Raw genomic sequence first — 18,382 nt, 5'->3', positions numbered from 1 at the left:
GAAGATTCAGTGTTTGAAATGACTGTTAAAATGTACAATCACTACAGCTTAATGTTACGAAATGTATTTGATGAGTGTACCCGCAGCACAATCGCTAGTACATGACTATTATATATACACATTGTAAATTAGCTAAAAATATAAATCCAACACGATTTAACGGCAGCAGAGGTCAGAAAGAGTCAAACAAAACAGCTTCAAACAGTGAAACCATGTATATAAATTATTATGTAAATGCCAATTACATACGAGAAATTGTGGTACGTATATTTAATTATTATTTTTAACGCACATTAATTGTAGTCACTCGCGGTATTTCTCTATTCTAAGAAAATTTAAAACAAGCATACCTAATAGCAGTACAAACCATAATATTTTTCATAAAGTCATAATATATTGTATTGATGACGTTGGTATGTATTATTTTAAATGTAGGTATGTCGAGACTAGAGTAGTGTTACTGATGGCTGTCGATTTTTTACCAATACAAAATAACAAAAATATCTTATCGTGACGAACGGTGCATGTTGGCTATACACGATTGGAAGTCGCGTTATTGAACAGATAGAGGTACCTGCTGGGTATATAAATCCGACAGGGATGTGAATTTTTCATCGTTAATACTAAAAACCGACGAGCTGAAATTGCATTGTGCAGTGCGTTTCGAATGTTCAAATATTATTGTAAATAGATTTCGAATCGTTCAGTGACTATGACCGTGACAGATAACTCGGTAAACCTGAAAAAAATAATGTGCAGCTGTACCCACTGCGGGCCGCCGCTTTGATCCGATCGATCGCAGGTCGCGTCCCCTTAGTAACGGGTATACACACCACAACATATTGCCGACCTGCAGAGAGAAACCGACTTGTCGAGCAGACCGAAAAATAAAATCCACTCATCAAACCATATTTATTTTCCTTAAAGCCTACTGCGACCTTAGGACGAATTTTGCGTGGCCGCGATGGACCACACGCGCCAGGACTCGGCGACGGATGCAGAGGACGTGGACGACCCGGATGGCCGGCTGTACGAGTATCTGTTGGACAGCGGTGTGTTGAACGATGTGCACACGCTGGCCGAGTCCATCGTCGGCTCGTCCGTGTCGTCGTCTGACGTGGACTGCGGTGACGACGACAACAACAACGATTCCGACTCCGTCGCCCGGAGAATCGCTGACCGGTTGCTGGAGCAGAACGCCGACGACGTTGAGCGGGCACTGGACGCGGCGGTGCGCGACGTCCTGCTGGCTACTGGATCGGCCGCCCGGCTGGTGGACCACCGGTGGCCAGGGCTGGTGGACATTGGGCCTGGACGGCTGGCGCGCGATACTACCCGAAGCCTAAACGCTCTCGTCCGATTGCCTTTCACTTACGACACCTACATGGGCGCGTACTTCCGGCGGCTTACCGATGGGCTGTCCCGCGCCGTGTCGGCGGACGTGCATTTCGGCCTTGCTGTCCGCGTGTACGCCAAGCTCGTGGACATGGCACCGGACCCGGAGAGCGCGGCCGAAAGTTTCAGTTCACTGTGCGAGGCCACGCACGCACGGTGCCTATTACGGCACCGCCGTGACTTCAGCAAGACGGTGGCAGCCGTGTCGCTAACGGCCCGGTGCCTGTCTGTGGTCTGTAGGCGGGCCGCTGGCTGTCGCGCGGCCGTCAAGTCGGCCGTCGTTGAGTTCGTGGCCACCATTGCGGCCGATCCCGGTGGCCGTGGCCCGTACGCCGTTCTGTGCTGCGCCGATCCGATTGCCACGTGGTTTGACACCGTTTCTAAGTACCACTCGTCCCGGTCGGCCTTTTTCCAGGTAAATCACCCTCAGCATCACCAATCACACATCTTCACCATGCAAATATAGAACAGTACTATCTGTGATTATTGTTTATAAACAAAATTAATTTTCTACACAATCATACATTCTGCAGAAGTTATAAAGTTACTTTATGACGGTGGTGGGGTAACGTTACTCTCGCAAAATATTGTATACTTGTAGTCAAACTTAAAGATTTTAATTAGGACCAGAACGTGAAAAGGTCAAACAGAACCAGAAAAAAGTTGTTTTAGTTTAGAAGTACATTGATTTTTTAGAAATATTATACTGGTAGTGAGGTTTGAATTCACACAAAACTATATTAAAAAATATATCACAATGGCCTTGGTAGCTCAAATGTTACTCTCGAAACAAACTCCTAACTTTATGAAATGCTGATGTGGCTGGTGTACACCTCGCAAAAGTGCAAAACAATTAATTGGAGTGTGATAAAATCTAAAACAAGTTATGTTACCTATATTAAAATTATATTTCCTGTGCTGTAGTGGGTTATTGTTTTTAATTGGTTATCCGTCGCCGAAGTTTTTTCTTGTTATCCATATATGTGAGTGTTATATGGTCGTTATTTTCTAGGTTAGTGGCTGAAGAAAAACATTGAAGAGTTAATAGATTCACAATACATTTAAGTTATTTATTTTTCGTGGCAAATCACTTATGTTACAAAAAACAAAGCTGATCGTTAAGTACTGTTTTATATGTGTGCAATAACTGGACATTTTTAATTAATTTAGTATAAACATAAGAAAGTATTATGCTGATTATAATCTTAGATTAAAGTAGGTAGTCTTAAATAGATTAGTAGTTATATAAGATAAAAAAAAATTAAGATTACCTACTAAAGAATTAAGTAAAAAAATTGTTTGCGGAGTACCACAAGGTTAAGTGTACTTGATCCATGATTTTTCACACCTACCTGTTATATATATAAACTGTATAATATGCGACATATATACCCACAAGTGGTCACAGATGATCATAAAGATTATAGATAGTCAGACTGTAACATATCCTTTTCTTAATTTTAAGTTCAAAAAATAATAAATATACAATATACATATTTTACACATATATTATTACTAGATGTTACTGAACACTGAGGTGGAACTTTGTGTCGTAGAGTAAGACTACTTACATTCTTATATTGCAGATAGTTCTTAGAATACAGTTTATCAAAAGTCAATAAACAAACTAAGAACTTAAATGATAAAAAAGTAGTTAGATAATTTAAATCTAAAAAAATACAGTTAAATACTAAACATTTTTAAAATATTTTTTTTATTACATTTTGTTTATATTATACATACAACTATCTATATCCTCTTTGATGATCTGATAGCACATTTTTTGTACATTTTTGCATAGTAATAATGCCGAATGTAATAATAAATAAACTCAAATTTTCAAACTTTCAAAGTATATGATATTTAGGTTTAATATCTGATAGTCACTTAAAATGGAATCTACATGTAAAAATAAAGTTATGCAGCTATATTCAACTGTTCAAAAATGTTATAAACTTGAGAATATCTTGCCATTCATTTTAATTTTCACTATGTAATATAATTTTATATTTTATATTATATACGATTCTCTCAGTTGGGTATTTATTATGCAGCGGATTATCCAATATTTATTTAAAACTATTATTTATTAACTACAATTTTAATTTTAATACAATTTTAATTAATATTGCAGTAATTATCTTTTGATATTAAATATACGAGTAAATGATGAGGAATAATGGTAGATTGTAGAGAATTAATGTTTGTTTGTAAACAATATTTAAATAGTGGATAGTGGTGTTTAAGACCAAATCTTTAAAATTTTGTTACGTCAGTAGCGCTACCACTACGCTATAATAAAAAAACATGAAATTATCTGAAAAATGGGTGTGATTGTAGAATAAAGTAGACAGTTTTGTGATATCTTTCCCGTATAATTTGTGCTAGATGGTGGTATTGCAGTAACTGATCTCGTTATTTTCAGTGCCTCGAGGGTGATCGAAGACTGCTTCGGGCCGTCGTATCCGGTTTCCACGAGTGGATCGCCGAACCCGAGATCCCTCGACGGTCCGACGACGCGGACATAGCGGCCGTGGTCCGGTACGCCCGAGCGCTGCATGCCACGCACCTGTTGGCCAAGATGTTTAGGTACCGCGCCACGATGGCCATGTTTCCGGTTAAGGTGTCCAGAACGCTGCGGGTCCACGCGGCCGGTATAGCGAACCACTGTCTCGGATTCCTGTCCGCCAATCGCCGGGGCGTTCCTGCGACGTTGACAAACGGCCTTTGCCTGCTGGTGGCCGCAATTGCTGCGTTTCAGCCCGAGACGCTTGAATCCATCGCGGAAAACGCTTTCGGCTTACGCATACTGGCCAAGGTCACCGAGCGTTCAGACGCGTTGGCAGCGTGCCACCAGTTGGTGGATGGATTGTTCGAGAAAAGGCGCTGGAAGGATGCCGGCGCCGCGGACGTGGATTCCCTGACGGCGATCGCGGCCACGTTGACCCTCGGCAGTCACGACGAGGTCTGGCGGTTGGTAACCAGGAGGATGTCATTCCTGGAAAACGCCGCCGCCGGTGACCCTAACCTCGGCCGTCGGCGGACACTCTTGACCAACGTGCGCGGGACGCCGCTTGGTACGTTCACGTACGACATATCGCAGCGGAGAGATGCGACGACGCGCCTGGACGACTTCGATTGGTCGGATCCGAGACAGCTTTTAATGATGAGCGTCGCCTGCTCCACGGCCGCCGGCCGACGCTGGCTGGGTCAGACGGATGCGTTCGGTTCACTGGACGGATTCGTAGCGGCCTGTTCGCACCGAACGGAAGTTTCTCTCGACCCGGACGGTGACCGGAAGTCACTAAACTCGATCGTCCGAGTCGCCTATTCCTGTTGCGCGTCGATCGGAGGTCAGCATTATTATTATTATTATTATTATTATTATTATTATACATCAGTGGTTCTCCATTTTCAAGGACACCACGTCCCATACGAATATAATAAATGTACTATTTAATATATAAATGTAATTGTTTTTGTTAATTTCAATTTGAATTTGATAGTAATAATTTTTTGCCATTACAAATATATGATAATAATAGAAAAAATAATTGCATACGTTTGTAGGATATTTATCTGAGTATCCAAAATTGTGTTTGGAAAATTTGGTCTATACTGTTCCTTGTCTCGTGTGTCAACGTAAATGCATGTATCTAACATTATAGGTACTCACGACTTCCAGGGATCGTTTCGTCGACTTTTCTACTTGCATGGTTGGTAATTTTTCTTAGACGAACGATCTTTAATTTGGTTGTCAATGAGATAATTTTATTAGTATTGGATTATTTAACAATAATTCTCTTAGCTAGGCACCGTGGCTGAATTTGGCCCAAAAGTGGGTACTGTCTGGTATAAACATTTGGGAACCACTGTTATACATCATAGTGTTACTCATACTTAACTATTTTAATTTTATAATTTGATTTTTTACAGGGTTAAACGTTGTACTTGACCATTGGTGTGACGACGACTGTTCGGAGTTTGCAGTAACCGGGATAATGACACTCACGGAACTTTACTACGCTTCGCTTCAAAATTTTGATGGCCATCCCATTCCGAGAGACGTTCTCGTGATGTTGTGGCTGCGTTTAGTACAAGCCGCCACGCACACGTTCAGCTCACGTGTTTACATGGACTTAAAACTAAACTATCAAGTATATAAAGTGCATAATATTTATAAATTACCGTACCATTGTCAGCCGCAGCTGATGATAATAATATTATTACAAAAATAAACACACATATTATTATAGTATGCTACTACGCCTACACAATAGATACGCTATTCATGCAGTGTGTATAACTCATGACCCAACCGCGTTTATGGTAATGTACCGTTTAAAAGTTTGGTCCGTTTGGACAGCTCGGCAATCACTAATCATAATCATCATCTTTGCCCTCCAGTCGTAATAATAATGTTCGCGATTGTATATGCGAAACGCACAGTGCACATACCGTGAATTATATTATAATGTGTATTATAAACCGAATAGAAAGTCAATATTAAATTTGTTGCGTAACCATAACTCCTTAAAGTTTCGTTTCAACTGTCGGCCACGGGGAAGGGTAGCTCGTGGCTTGTGCTGTGTGTGTGTGTGTTATTATGAAAATAATGTTTATTTTCGGGTGGTTTTTTGTTTGTTTTTGACAGGAAACATTATTAAAACTGTCCACCGAAAGCCGTACGGAAGACGAAATAGTTTTCGTCGACGAAACAACCGAACTTTTGACAAAATTACAACGCCCTCTGCTGTCGAGGGACACGCGGTACACTACCGAATCTACTCCTGGCACTCTGGCCGCATTTTTGGAAAATACTAATCAACATCATGGGGGTGTCTGGTTACAGAGGGTTCGCTCCATAATAATCCGTTGCGACCAGATAACCGTGAGTATAATATAATATAATTACAGGGTGGTTCACCAAGCATGCTGGTTTCCGCAATACCCTTAAGTTATACCAGTAAACCAGTAAAGTGTTGCAAGCATTAGAACATAATAATAATATAGTACGTATTTAAGTTTCTAAAAATCGTAATTTAAATAAATACAAAAATTGAAGGATATACAACGTGGTTAAGCACGCTTGGTGTAACAAACGTATAAAAGTCAGAAAAACGATGTAACAACATGGGTGTGTATAATAACTGGCACGTTTTTGCAGGGAACTGAGACGATGGATTTAATAGCTTCGGTCGGTCATCGCCGTTTTGACGGCCAACTCGACCTGAGCGCGTTCGATCGTAAATTAAATCTAACCGATTTCGATGTCTCCGGAATACGATTGGCGCTGAGGTTACAAAAACACGTTATAACATTATAATAAAATTCGGTTACGAAATTTTTTTTCTCGACATATTAGTCATTATTATTATTATTATTGTTGCAGGTACGGTTCGAGCGTCGGGTTGGTGGCCGAAGATCCGGCGGCGTCCTCGGAGCTCGAACAACTGTACAGTCGTGTCGAAAGAAGAGGATCGCCGGTGCTATTTGATTGCATGACTTGTACGTTGTTTATGGCTTCGCAAGGATCGGAAAACGGGTTTGTGATGCACACCTCGGTGGCTGCTCAGATTTTTGTATAAAATTGTATTATATAAAATGTGTATTATGTGTGCAATAAAGATGCATTGAGGCGTGTGCCGTACTGCTCAGACTCTACGAAACAACGAGATACGTTTGGCCGCCGGCATTTGACGAGGACGACGACAGGAGAGCTGCTTTCGGTCATTTGGTTGAAGGGTTGTTGCAACAAGAGCAACCCGAAGTGTACAACGCGTTTAAGGTTAGGTAACGTCTCGTGGAATGAATGTTGATTGCGTGGGGGGTATTGGGATTAGCGGGGGAGGAGCACTGATGGAGCGTGATAAAAAATGATTTCCGAATGCATGTTTCAAATTGATCGACCAAAATCAATTTTTTTTCCATGGTTTTGTCTAAAAAATACAATTTATGAAAGGAAGTCAAGGAAGTCTTGTTAGTAGAAGATAAAACTTGATATTATGATTAATTATTTTATTTTTTTCATTGCGTTAACTAAATATAACTATTATTAATATTGTAATATAGGTGTGTAATATACATTTTATGATCAGTATAAATAAAAATCCTTTTTATAATGTGATTACAATTCACGTATATAATTTTGTTATAGAAAACTCAAAACAAAATGGAACTAGAGTTATTAAAAAAAAATGGGGGAAGTTACTCTTCTGTAGGATAGTATCGAGTATACCTCATCATCGAATAGGTGATTGTAATAGACGAGCGAAAATTGAATTTATTGATAAATCATTGCAAAATATGATATACAATTCTGAACGCAGACGGTCTGTTACTCTGTTAGCTTATATTGCCGAGGATATTTTTAATTATATATTTTCATAGCTATTAGAAATTTATTTTTAGTAGATTTAGTAATTCGGTAGGTATGTTGAATTATTTTTTGCCAAAACATTGCATTTATTCTATAATTAATTATTATAACAGCGTATATAGTTATATAGTTATAATTTTTTTAGTTGATTATTGTGTTTTCATATTAAACTCTCTGAAATATATTAATATACATAGGTACTGTATGTAACATACAACAGTTTCAAGTTAACACCTAGAGTTATATTTTTGAGTTACAAAAAAATTACTAAAATCGTTATTTTTCGTTTAAATATCCAACTTAATTAACATTTTAACTTCAAACTTGTATAATAAACTATGTATTTATTTAATATTTTTAAATTTCTAGAAGTTCTTGTGTGAGATATTTCATTAAATTTTCCAGATTTTCTACTTATCATCTTACTAAAAACAAATTAGCAAAATAACAAATACCTATAAATAGTTAAAAATTGCCTCAATAATTTGAAAATTGCACTGCATGTACAGTAAATTATAACTGAATTCATAGTGTAATACTGTAATGTTTTAAGTTACTTCTATTAATATTTTTTAATTATGCAAAAATTCTGAATAACAAAAAACCAAAATAGGTATGGGATAAATCGTTAGCTTAAATTTAAATAAAAATGTATAAAGAGTATCTTTTTTACATTAGATTCTGAGCGGGGTAATGAATTCATTGATTTTACTGAAGTATTTTTTCTTTTACCTTTAAAATAACTAGTGATTTGTTATGATTTTGACGAATTTAGTAAAAATTTGAACTATATACACTTATAATAAAAATTTGACATTGTATTTAAGTTGTATTTTATATACATTTAAAGTTTTAAACCAGCCCAAAAAGAGCAACAATTTTTTTAAAATTATATCTATAGCATGTTCTGTAAATGCTAATATGAATATTAAATTTTGGTACATAATATACCTAACAAGCTTTTACAATTATTTATTTTTGAATTAAAATAAAAAAGCAGAATCTATTTTGTTTAAAAATTAACTTTTTATGTAATTTTTTTGATTATCCTGGTTGCTTTTAAAAGTATTTTCAAAATTGAATATCATATCATTTTTTTTTGATCTTTAAGGTGACAACCAGACAAAAAAAGAATAATAATAAAGCACATAATTGTAGAACCATTACATTAATTAATCCGTTTAGAATCTAAAATGTTGTAGTTTAATCTAGTAAAAATAGTTTAGTGAACTCTTGGTATGTACAATTTAATAAAATATTTCCAATATATTTTTTTTTAACATCTCAATTCTACTTTAAACATAATCATAAAAAATGAACATTATGTAATAACCTTGTCCCTTGATAAAACTGAAAAATTGATATATCTTTAAATTTAAAGTGTAAATAGGAAAAAAATGTCAACTGTTTATTTGTCGACTTTTTATTGGAAAGGGGGGTTACGACCCCTTCTAAAAACCAACATACCAACTAACCCAGTACGTTCCTTTCAGGGATGTCGCCCGATTGCGGCTCAAAGTAGCTTTTTTACCTTTTCACCTATCCCAATTGCGGCCCGAACAGTGGTCATCAAAATTAAATAAATATCCCGATAGCGTCCGATACGTATTTTGATATAAATATACAACTATTGTATTCACGATTCCCACGATCAGCAATATTCGGCGTGGTAATTTTCAGTCCATTAAAGATAAAAAAGATTAAAATAAAATGTAAGACTAAATGTAATATACTATTTAGTATTTACAGTCTTGTAAGAAATACTTGTATACTTATTCATCATATATTTATGATAATAATCATGCACGAGACATTGTATTTGAGTTGCATATACAAATATGTTTAATACAAAATGCTTAATTTTATTAATTATAAGCTATTTTGTGAACCAATGTGTGTTTGGACGGGCCACAATCGGGATACTTATATTTGGGATAAAATATGACTACCTGTATTCGGGCCGCAATCGGGCCACTCCGCCTTACAGGGTACATTTATTCTCGGTATCGTGTAAGCGCGAGAACGAGATAAAAATAAATAAAAATAAAATCGATAATTACGAATGCTACTCTGTAATTTTCAATTGGCTCATCAGTAGCTCGGTATCTCGTGATATTGACCTGTAGTCCGTAGACCGTTGATAGCCGTGATTTATGTGTACACGTATACACGTATACCTACGTTTCACATGGTTTCCAGTTTCCAATTATATACTCTCATTGCTTAAGGCAGTTGTTTAAAATTAAACGAAGTATATATTTTATATTAATGGGTATAATAATTGTAAATTATGTGAGCGATCCTCTCGGCCATGGATTTATGTCATTTAATGTTATAATATTATGTTAGGTCATGTAGTGGGTAGCATATTTAAAAACGTTAAAATATTAATTTAATAACAAATTAAACAATATTTGTTTGACATTACGTTATTACTTATAAAACATTAAAAATTGTAATTTATTGGAAATAGTTATTACGCGATCGATGTTACAACTCAATATTAAATGTTATAGTAATATTTATGCATCATATACGATCTAATCGTAGGTTATAGTTATGAAGATACACGTGGATTAACATAATATTTATTAGTTAGTAACTACCTACGGCATGTGTGATTGAAGATATGGCATGTGCATTGGGAGTGACTAGTGAAGATGATGAGTATAAAAATACTTAAGTGAAGTTTAAAGCAGTGCAAAGTGCATAAATATTATTATTAATTTATTCTATTAAATATTAACTCTTTTACTAGGTAGTACATAAAACCATAAACACACCGACGAGTAAAAGTGGAACGTTACATCCGAGGAATTATAATAGTAGTGTTGTGGTTATTTACACAACTATTATTGTGGACACAAGGCTAACTTCACCGTAGTATTATAAGATCAAATGACATTATTTAAATTCATATTCATTAGGCATTTACGTACTCATTTTTAGTACCATTAGTACCAATATTATTATCATAATTTATGTATGCGATTGTTTTTAAAGCATATTAAAGTGTTTGATTTAGAGCAATTACTCGAGGCTCCACCAAGTACATACTATATATTTATTAATTTACCAGTTATGGAATTTCATTTAAAATTCCCTATAAACCTCCATCAAACAATATTCAGAGGGAGTGGAATCAAATCTATTTTCGACATATTTTGACTCAAATATAAAATAATCATCTGTAAGTCCATTGGATTTCTATTATTTTATTCATATTACTGTAAGAATAATATCTCCATACATTTCTTTGAATAGTATTTGTTTATATTATGTCTTTAAAGTCAACAGTGTTTAATCGCATTGGCGAAATTACCTTTTAATTTAAAACGTTTTATGTTGTAGCGTTTTTATAGATGAAATACTATTGTGTTTAAGTATTTATAATCATATAAATCTTGCAACACATGTACTGATGTCTTAAATTGTTGGAATATAATATACCTATATATATATATTATATTATTAGAGACATACGATACATTAGCGCTGTGACCTATAATTAGAATCCACATGCGTTATATTATTATTATTTTTATTATCTTGTAAGTATTATTATACTTTAAGTACATTTATTGCGTGGGCGTTACAATATTACGATTCAAAGTTAATTTGGCTCGATAAGCATACTACAACGACGAAGTCGTACGAACTTAATTAGAGTTTTTTTTTACATTTTTTTTATGTCATGAAATCGCGTTGGGGACTAGAAATTAAAAAGAGCATAATATTATTATTATTACGATGGCGACTCGGGGAGGTCGAGTCAAACAATGGAACGTTTAACCTTTGTTGATGATTTTTTCGAGCTGAAATTATGCGGTCTTGTTGTGCGTTTCACCGTCGTAATAAGCGAGACACGACCATCATTGTTCGTATGTAGAGGTACATACTATATATATATAATACGTATATTATGATAATATAATAATTACGTCTACCGTGCCCGATCCGCCGAGTGTGTCAATGCCATCATCGCTCATATATCATAATATCATATGTTATAACTTATACAAATAATGTCAAATTAAAAACCCGTATATCTTTACAGATGTCCGGCATCTCGTGGTGGCTTCTTTGCTCCAGCTGGGCGTCCGACTGTTTTTGGGGCCGTCTGAGCTGGTCCGAAATTTGCCGCTGGCTGTGCCTGATCGTCATGTACTCTGTTGACTACCAGGCGTTCTTTTTTGTCTGTCTGGCCGTGGCTCAAAAGCGCCGGTGGTTGGAGGCGTACAACCTGGGTCGGTTTCATGATACCGTTTTTCAGGTACAACTGTGATATATATATATATAATGTAGGTATATATAAGTGCGGTGGAGTAGTTAAATGAGGGGGAAAGGACAAAGGTCAACATTTAAGGTTTAAATACAAATCAAGTAATTTATATACCAAATATTTACAAGGCTGGATAAGCTAATGATTTTTTTTAAACTGAGGTAAGTTAAGTTAATATGCATTAATAAAAAAAATGAATTACATTTTTAGTTAACTCAGTATAGTTAAAAGTTAATTTGTTTTATACAACGCTAACGTATTATAGTATTTATAGTTCAAACTTAAAACAGTATTACCATAAAAGTAAGATTGGAAAAATTAAAAATTTTAAACTCTAAACGATTCATGGTATAAATATATATTGACATGAAAACAAAAAAGACTTAAATAGTAAATATAATTAAATTAAAAACAAAACAAATTAACTTAACTTACTTCTTATAACGATTCGTTTACGTCAATTAAAAAGAAATGTAGTAAGTTAATAGTTAAGTTAATGAAAATTCAAAAGAAACTAATGCCCAGCCTTGAATATTTATGATAATTTTTTACTAAAAATGTATTTAAATGCATAATGTGTACATGAGTATTTAATTATATGATTTAGACACAAACCTAAAAAAATAAAAAAAAAAATAGCACCCTTACAATATAGATAATTAACATTTAAACGACCACGGCAAATTCGCAACTTACATCACATATTGGTGTTTTTTTTTAATTTTCTAGGGCGATTTCTTCGATTTCCGACTGGCTGACCATTCCACTTATCTGGAGGAATTGGCAAAAAAGCACCAACGCTGCATATCGAAAAAACTCACTGCCGAATTCGATATGAATTAGACGTATTGTATGTAATACCCACATCCAACTGCAGTTTTCAGGTTTCAATTCACTTTTGTGCGTCGACAATTTATTGGTGCAATAGATACACTTATGGAGTATATTATCACTGTCGAATGACAGTGAGAAGACAATCGAATTAGGTGAACCAGTGCGGTAAATAAATAAATGGTCGGATCCATGATTGGCATATTTATGGGCAAATATTGATCCAACCGCACTCCTGTTCATACTATGCATACATGGGTTTGGATCCCAACAATTTCGACCACGACGTTTGTTAAACCCTGCAGACAGATCCGTAAACATTACAACAGTTACCGCATCGACCTTGATCCAAACGTTTTAACCGTCGGTTGTACAACATTAAACACGTGCAGTAAACGTCCGGATGATATTAATTTAATAATATATTTATTATATTGTTGCTGTTGGTTAGTATAATAATTTCAAATATCTCTTTTGAAATTGAATTATTGTTATCGAGTTTCGATTGAATATAATATGTTCTCTTGCAAGTTTTTTTTACGTCGTCATCATATACATATACTTGATGCAAATCTCAGAAACCAATATAGTTGTATAAATGTCCTCACGACGATATCGAATCTGGTTATTTTTAAAATAAGCAGAAATTTAATACGAGAAATTGGAATCAGAATAAAGATATGAACGAAACGATCGAAATGTATAGTTTGAAAGGATTCGTGCACGTCCTTTGGGCATACTGTTTCCCCCGAGGTTCAATAAAAAGGTCAACCGAAGTGAAAAAAAAAATGTTACTTGTGGATTCAAAATTAAATAAAGGAATTTATGAGAAATAATTTAAGAGAAAGTCTATTTTAGACTAAGCAGCTGTTATGCCACTGTACATTAAATCTTGATCATGTTTTATTGTTGTCACAAATCTAGAAAAATGTACTAATGAAATCTGTTGCATAACACTCGGCATTACGCTGATTGGGTATGTATATATACATCAAATACGTGACGTAATTTTGATAAGAAATTAATAGCTCACGTAAAGTGTAGTTGTGCTTGCAAATTATTGAAAGAAAAAACAATTCATGAAATCCTAAATGATGATAGATTTCAATTAGGTACCATTATATTATGGTTGTGAAAGTTGTGCATAACTTACAGTTGATCGCTTAATTCGACCGTTTTATTAATGAGTGGCTAATTGACGGTCCGGGAATTCGATTGATGAATAATACATAATTGAATAGTCATCATTGGAGCAGAAAATATGTGAATTCAATCTAGTTTGAAGAACACAACGCAGTTAAACACTTCGACATTATTCTCAATTTCCCTATAGCGGACGACTCAAATATAAGACAATATGGGAATGTTTAATAATAAAATAATATAAAAATAAAGCTACGTTATATTAACTCGTAACGTTATACAGTTATATACAGTTATATTTATATGTTTTAGTCAATATTGTTGCATTACAGTTTGTATAAATTCTTATATAGGTAGGTACTTGTTTAGACATGCTAATTATAGGAGAAGAAAACGAACCAGTTTTGGCCCCGAAATGACGACGGTGCTATAATATTATATAATAATTGCAATAAGTAAATTTGAATATTATAATATTATAATATAAGACTTCTGCAGCTGGAAAATGTTTTCGGATAACCATGGGATCGAGTAATATTTTGTCGACTCAGATTTTTTTTTTTTAAGTCGACGCTGCAAGTAGGTATCTAATACACAATACGAGCATTTTTTTTGGTTGGGTTCTGTACTCAAATTGGATTGCGCAACGTTCTCAAAGGTGAATCCCCATCATTCCTACATATCATTACGTGGTTTGTTGATGGAATTCGAGTATAATATAATAGTCACAAGTCTTTCACGTCAGACCTTTCACGTGCGTCACGAGTGGAATAACAATTACGATTCAACGACGGGATACTCGGCGGAGTGTCTGTTTTCGTTGAAGAAATTTCTGACCATTTCAATACGGTTGTCAGATAGACTTGAACTAAATTTATAATAAATGCTGGTATAATAATTGTTACGGTTGGAATGATACAATTTTTGTAGTGGTGAAGTGACGGGCTACGGGTTTGTTCGAATTCGAGTTTAACAGGCCCCGTGGTGGTTGATATCGAAACGTCTTCGATATGGGTAATATTTAATAATAATAATAATAAATATTACTTACTTATATGCACTATAATATCATACAATAATGTAAAAAAAAAAAATGTATAATAAAGGTATATATTTTATAAACAATACCATTGAAAAACAAGGTTAGGTTAGTCGGTACGTTAAAGGTATCGGTCGAAACGGAGTAAAAAAAAAAAAATCATATAAACATAATATATGAACATTGCCGATTCAATAAATATATTCAATCAATTTGTTACTTCATGGCTTTTGACGGTTCAGTAACTCGTTTGAATTATCGGTCTCTTTTGGCACAATGACCAACTACACACACATATCACATAATATAACTAAAGACATTTACACACAATATGCGTCAACATGAGCACATACCCTAAGCTAAGACATCGCGATCGTTATTAAACGCAATATAGCGAATTTCGAGTTTACCATTAAGGTTTATGTTTTGTATTCAGCGCCGGTGGCGAGTTCAGAAAGAAAAACGAAAAAGCAATGCGTATCTGTAACTAGCAGTTCTCCAAACATTTGTCCAACCACAGCACCGGTTATATAATAAGTGTAGTGGAAATAAAAATAATAATGAATCTACGCGTGACCTCACCGACCTCATACACACACACACACACACACACACACACACACACACACACACACACACACACACACTCACACATACAGTAGTTATGATCGTTTGAATTTGTGCTACATATATGAACCGCCGAATGATGCGTCAACAAAGAGATGGTGATAATTATTTGACTCGTTAGGGGTAGAAAACAATGTAGAATTGAAGTTTTATTTTATTTTTATTATCAATAAACAATAATTAGCCAAAGTTGGAGCATTTTTTAAATTTGATTAGATTTTAATGGAAATTATTTTAGCATTCATACAATAGTATAATGTTAAGTTATAGTTTTTTTTCTCAATAGGGAAGCTTATCTTTGATTAATCATTGTGTTTAGCTTTATGACTTACCTAACTACTCAATTATTTCAATAATACTGATATTTTCAATATTTAATACTATCGTTTTTAACTGTTTGATAAAAATATAATTTTGTATCTTAATAGTCATTTTAAAAATATTTAATGTATTACACACTACAGTGTCTTAGTGTTTTAGAGTTTATTTTATTTTCGTACATACCTCAAGTGGACCATATAGTTTTTAAAATACCTTAAACCAACCTTCATAAATATGTGACAACAATATTAATGCATATAACCTAATTTTTTTTTATACCACATGGCTATTGATAATTCAACTTTTAAAATATTTACATTAATTATTTAATTATTTGTAAGAAAGTATAAAAATTATATTACCTAATACTTTATGATATCTCTTATAATATAATAATAATTTTCCAGAATTATATAAGAAAAATATGGATTAGAAAAATGTTTTTGATGGAGCCAAACATGACGAGACATATTGTAAACATACAAATGAGTAATGGGTGTTGTAGCGACCCTTTATTATTGTTTTATTAATTAAACTATGATAATTGGTATGACTTGCATACACATACAGTTATACTATTATAATTATATATAATATTTATTGCAACTATTTTAAATATCTGTGTACAATTTATTATCGTAAAATTATACGTCTGTAGGTGTATAAAATACAAAATTTCTTCAATCATACAAACTAGATTATATTTCGGTAAAAATATAATTTATTGTGCAAGACAAGCAAACATGTAATATTCTGACACCCCGGTAAAAAAATTATATTGTAAAACCCATCTACGAGATTCAGCTTCAGCAGGTTTTATTATTACATCAATTTTTAGGGCTTCGATAAAAGCCAAGTAACAATATTTACCTGCCAGCAATTGCAAAAATAACTGCATAATAATCAAAAAAATAAAAAAAATAAAAAAGTTATGTACTTAATAAAATAATTAAGTAAAATAGTCCACAACACGGAATTGTAAAAAACTAAATTGTGTATTGTAACATTTTCGAGTTTGAATAACAGCAAATTTAAAATGAAATATAATTTTGTTTCATATTAACTAGATGTTTCATAATATACTTACACAAATTATACCTATATTTTTGACTCTCGACTACCCTAAATGCGACCCTAAACTAAATGATACTCCCCTTCTATTTTTGTTGGCGTTGCTTTGAATTCGTCATGTATATAAATAGGGCTGTCTCTAGTCAAGATACACATTAATCGTTACCTACGACTATTAAAAATTGTGTCTGTTCATGAGGAAAAAATCATCTCACATAATGTCGATCAATACTCGTGGGTTTTCCGTTTGTGTCGAATATTGAATAATATATTATTACATTAAAATTGTAAATAAATACTTAATTAATAACATTAAAATAATACACGAAATATAAATTTAAAATGATCAGTGGCAGCCGGTACTGCATGGGCTCGGAGAACCCTTCCGTTCTAGGCGAGTTTCGGGTTCCATCCGGTACGAGCATTTAAAATGATGTATCCAATAACATAATATATCTAGTGCGACTGAAACAATGATATTCTTAATTCGATCGCAGTTTTTTTTTTGTGTGTTCGGAGACCGGTCTTTGGACGTAAATATATTACTATATTCGACTTTTAATAATAATATATAACGTTTGAGAAAAATACGTTCTCGACAGTCCTCGACCTCCGCCTTCGAACTGCTAATAATATTAATTGTTATTCGTATACGCCGAGTGTGTTTTCCAATTTAACGGGATAATATATAATAATATAAAATATATTATCATAAATATCGACCGGTCTTATCCTCTCTAAACATATTGCACACTCGAGATCGCCGAGCTCGTGCGGTGTTCGGCACGGCGGTCTTTTTTTATCGGACACATCGCGATGCACGTCGAGGAGAAACGGCGTAAAAATTTTTTTTTTTTTCTACGTGTTACGATATATAGTGTGTGTGTCGGGTTGTGGGAACCGTCGCTGTGTGACTCGGTCGAGTTGCTGTGGGTATTACGATGATAATAATAATTATATTCATAATTGCACCGCCGATGACGCAATGCGGTCCACGGACAACATCGGTCGTTGTTACTATTATCATAATATTGTTATACAACTATACACACACACACACACACACACACACACACACACACACACACACACACACATGTTCGGTGCTAATAGTGTGTTAGCATTGATTACGAGGGGGCGGGAGTCCTGCCAAGTGTGGATCACGAGCGCGCGGTTTTTGGTTTTGGTTGTGGGCAAACGGTTATTACAAATTGATAAATAATATTATTATAATCATTTTATTTGTGTACCTATTAGGCATTATTGTAGTAGTACCTATTATACGCATTATATT

At 34.3% G+C, this 18,382-nt stretch overlaps 1 protein-coding gene across 1 annotated transcript; it reads left to right on the top strand.

Annotated features, from left to right (window-relative positions):
- The first annotated feature begins 838 nt into the window (after nt 1–838).
- On the top strand, nt 839–15,894 carry LOC111039925. Its single transcript, XM_022323588.1, has 9 exons — nt 839–1,810; nt 3,821–4,748; nt 5,332–5,552; nt 6,050–6,286; nt 6,563–6,693; nt 6,788–6,940; nt 7,024–7,183; nt 11,832–12,047; nt 12,786–15,894. Exons 1-9 carry the CDS (start codon nt 965–967, stop codon nt 12,897–12,899), a joined length of 3,006 nt encoding a protein of 1,001 aa, XP_022179280.1. The 5' UTR covers nt 839–964; the 3' UTR covers nt 12,900–15,894.
- The last annotated feature ends 2,488 nt before the right edge of the window (nt 15,895–18,382 follow it).

Source organism: Myzus persicae, unplaced genomic scaffold, assembly GCF_001856785.1.
Source record: "Myzus persicae strain clone G006 unplaced genomic scaffold, MPER_G0061.0, whole genome shotgun sequence".
Taxonomy (NCBI): Eukaryota; Metazoa; Arthropoda; class Insecta; order Hemiptera; family Aphididae; genus Myzus; species Myzus persicae.
The sequence above is the reverse complement of the archived record's forward strand: the minus strand, read 5'-3'. Positions and strand labels throughout refer to the sequence as shown.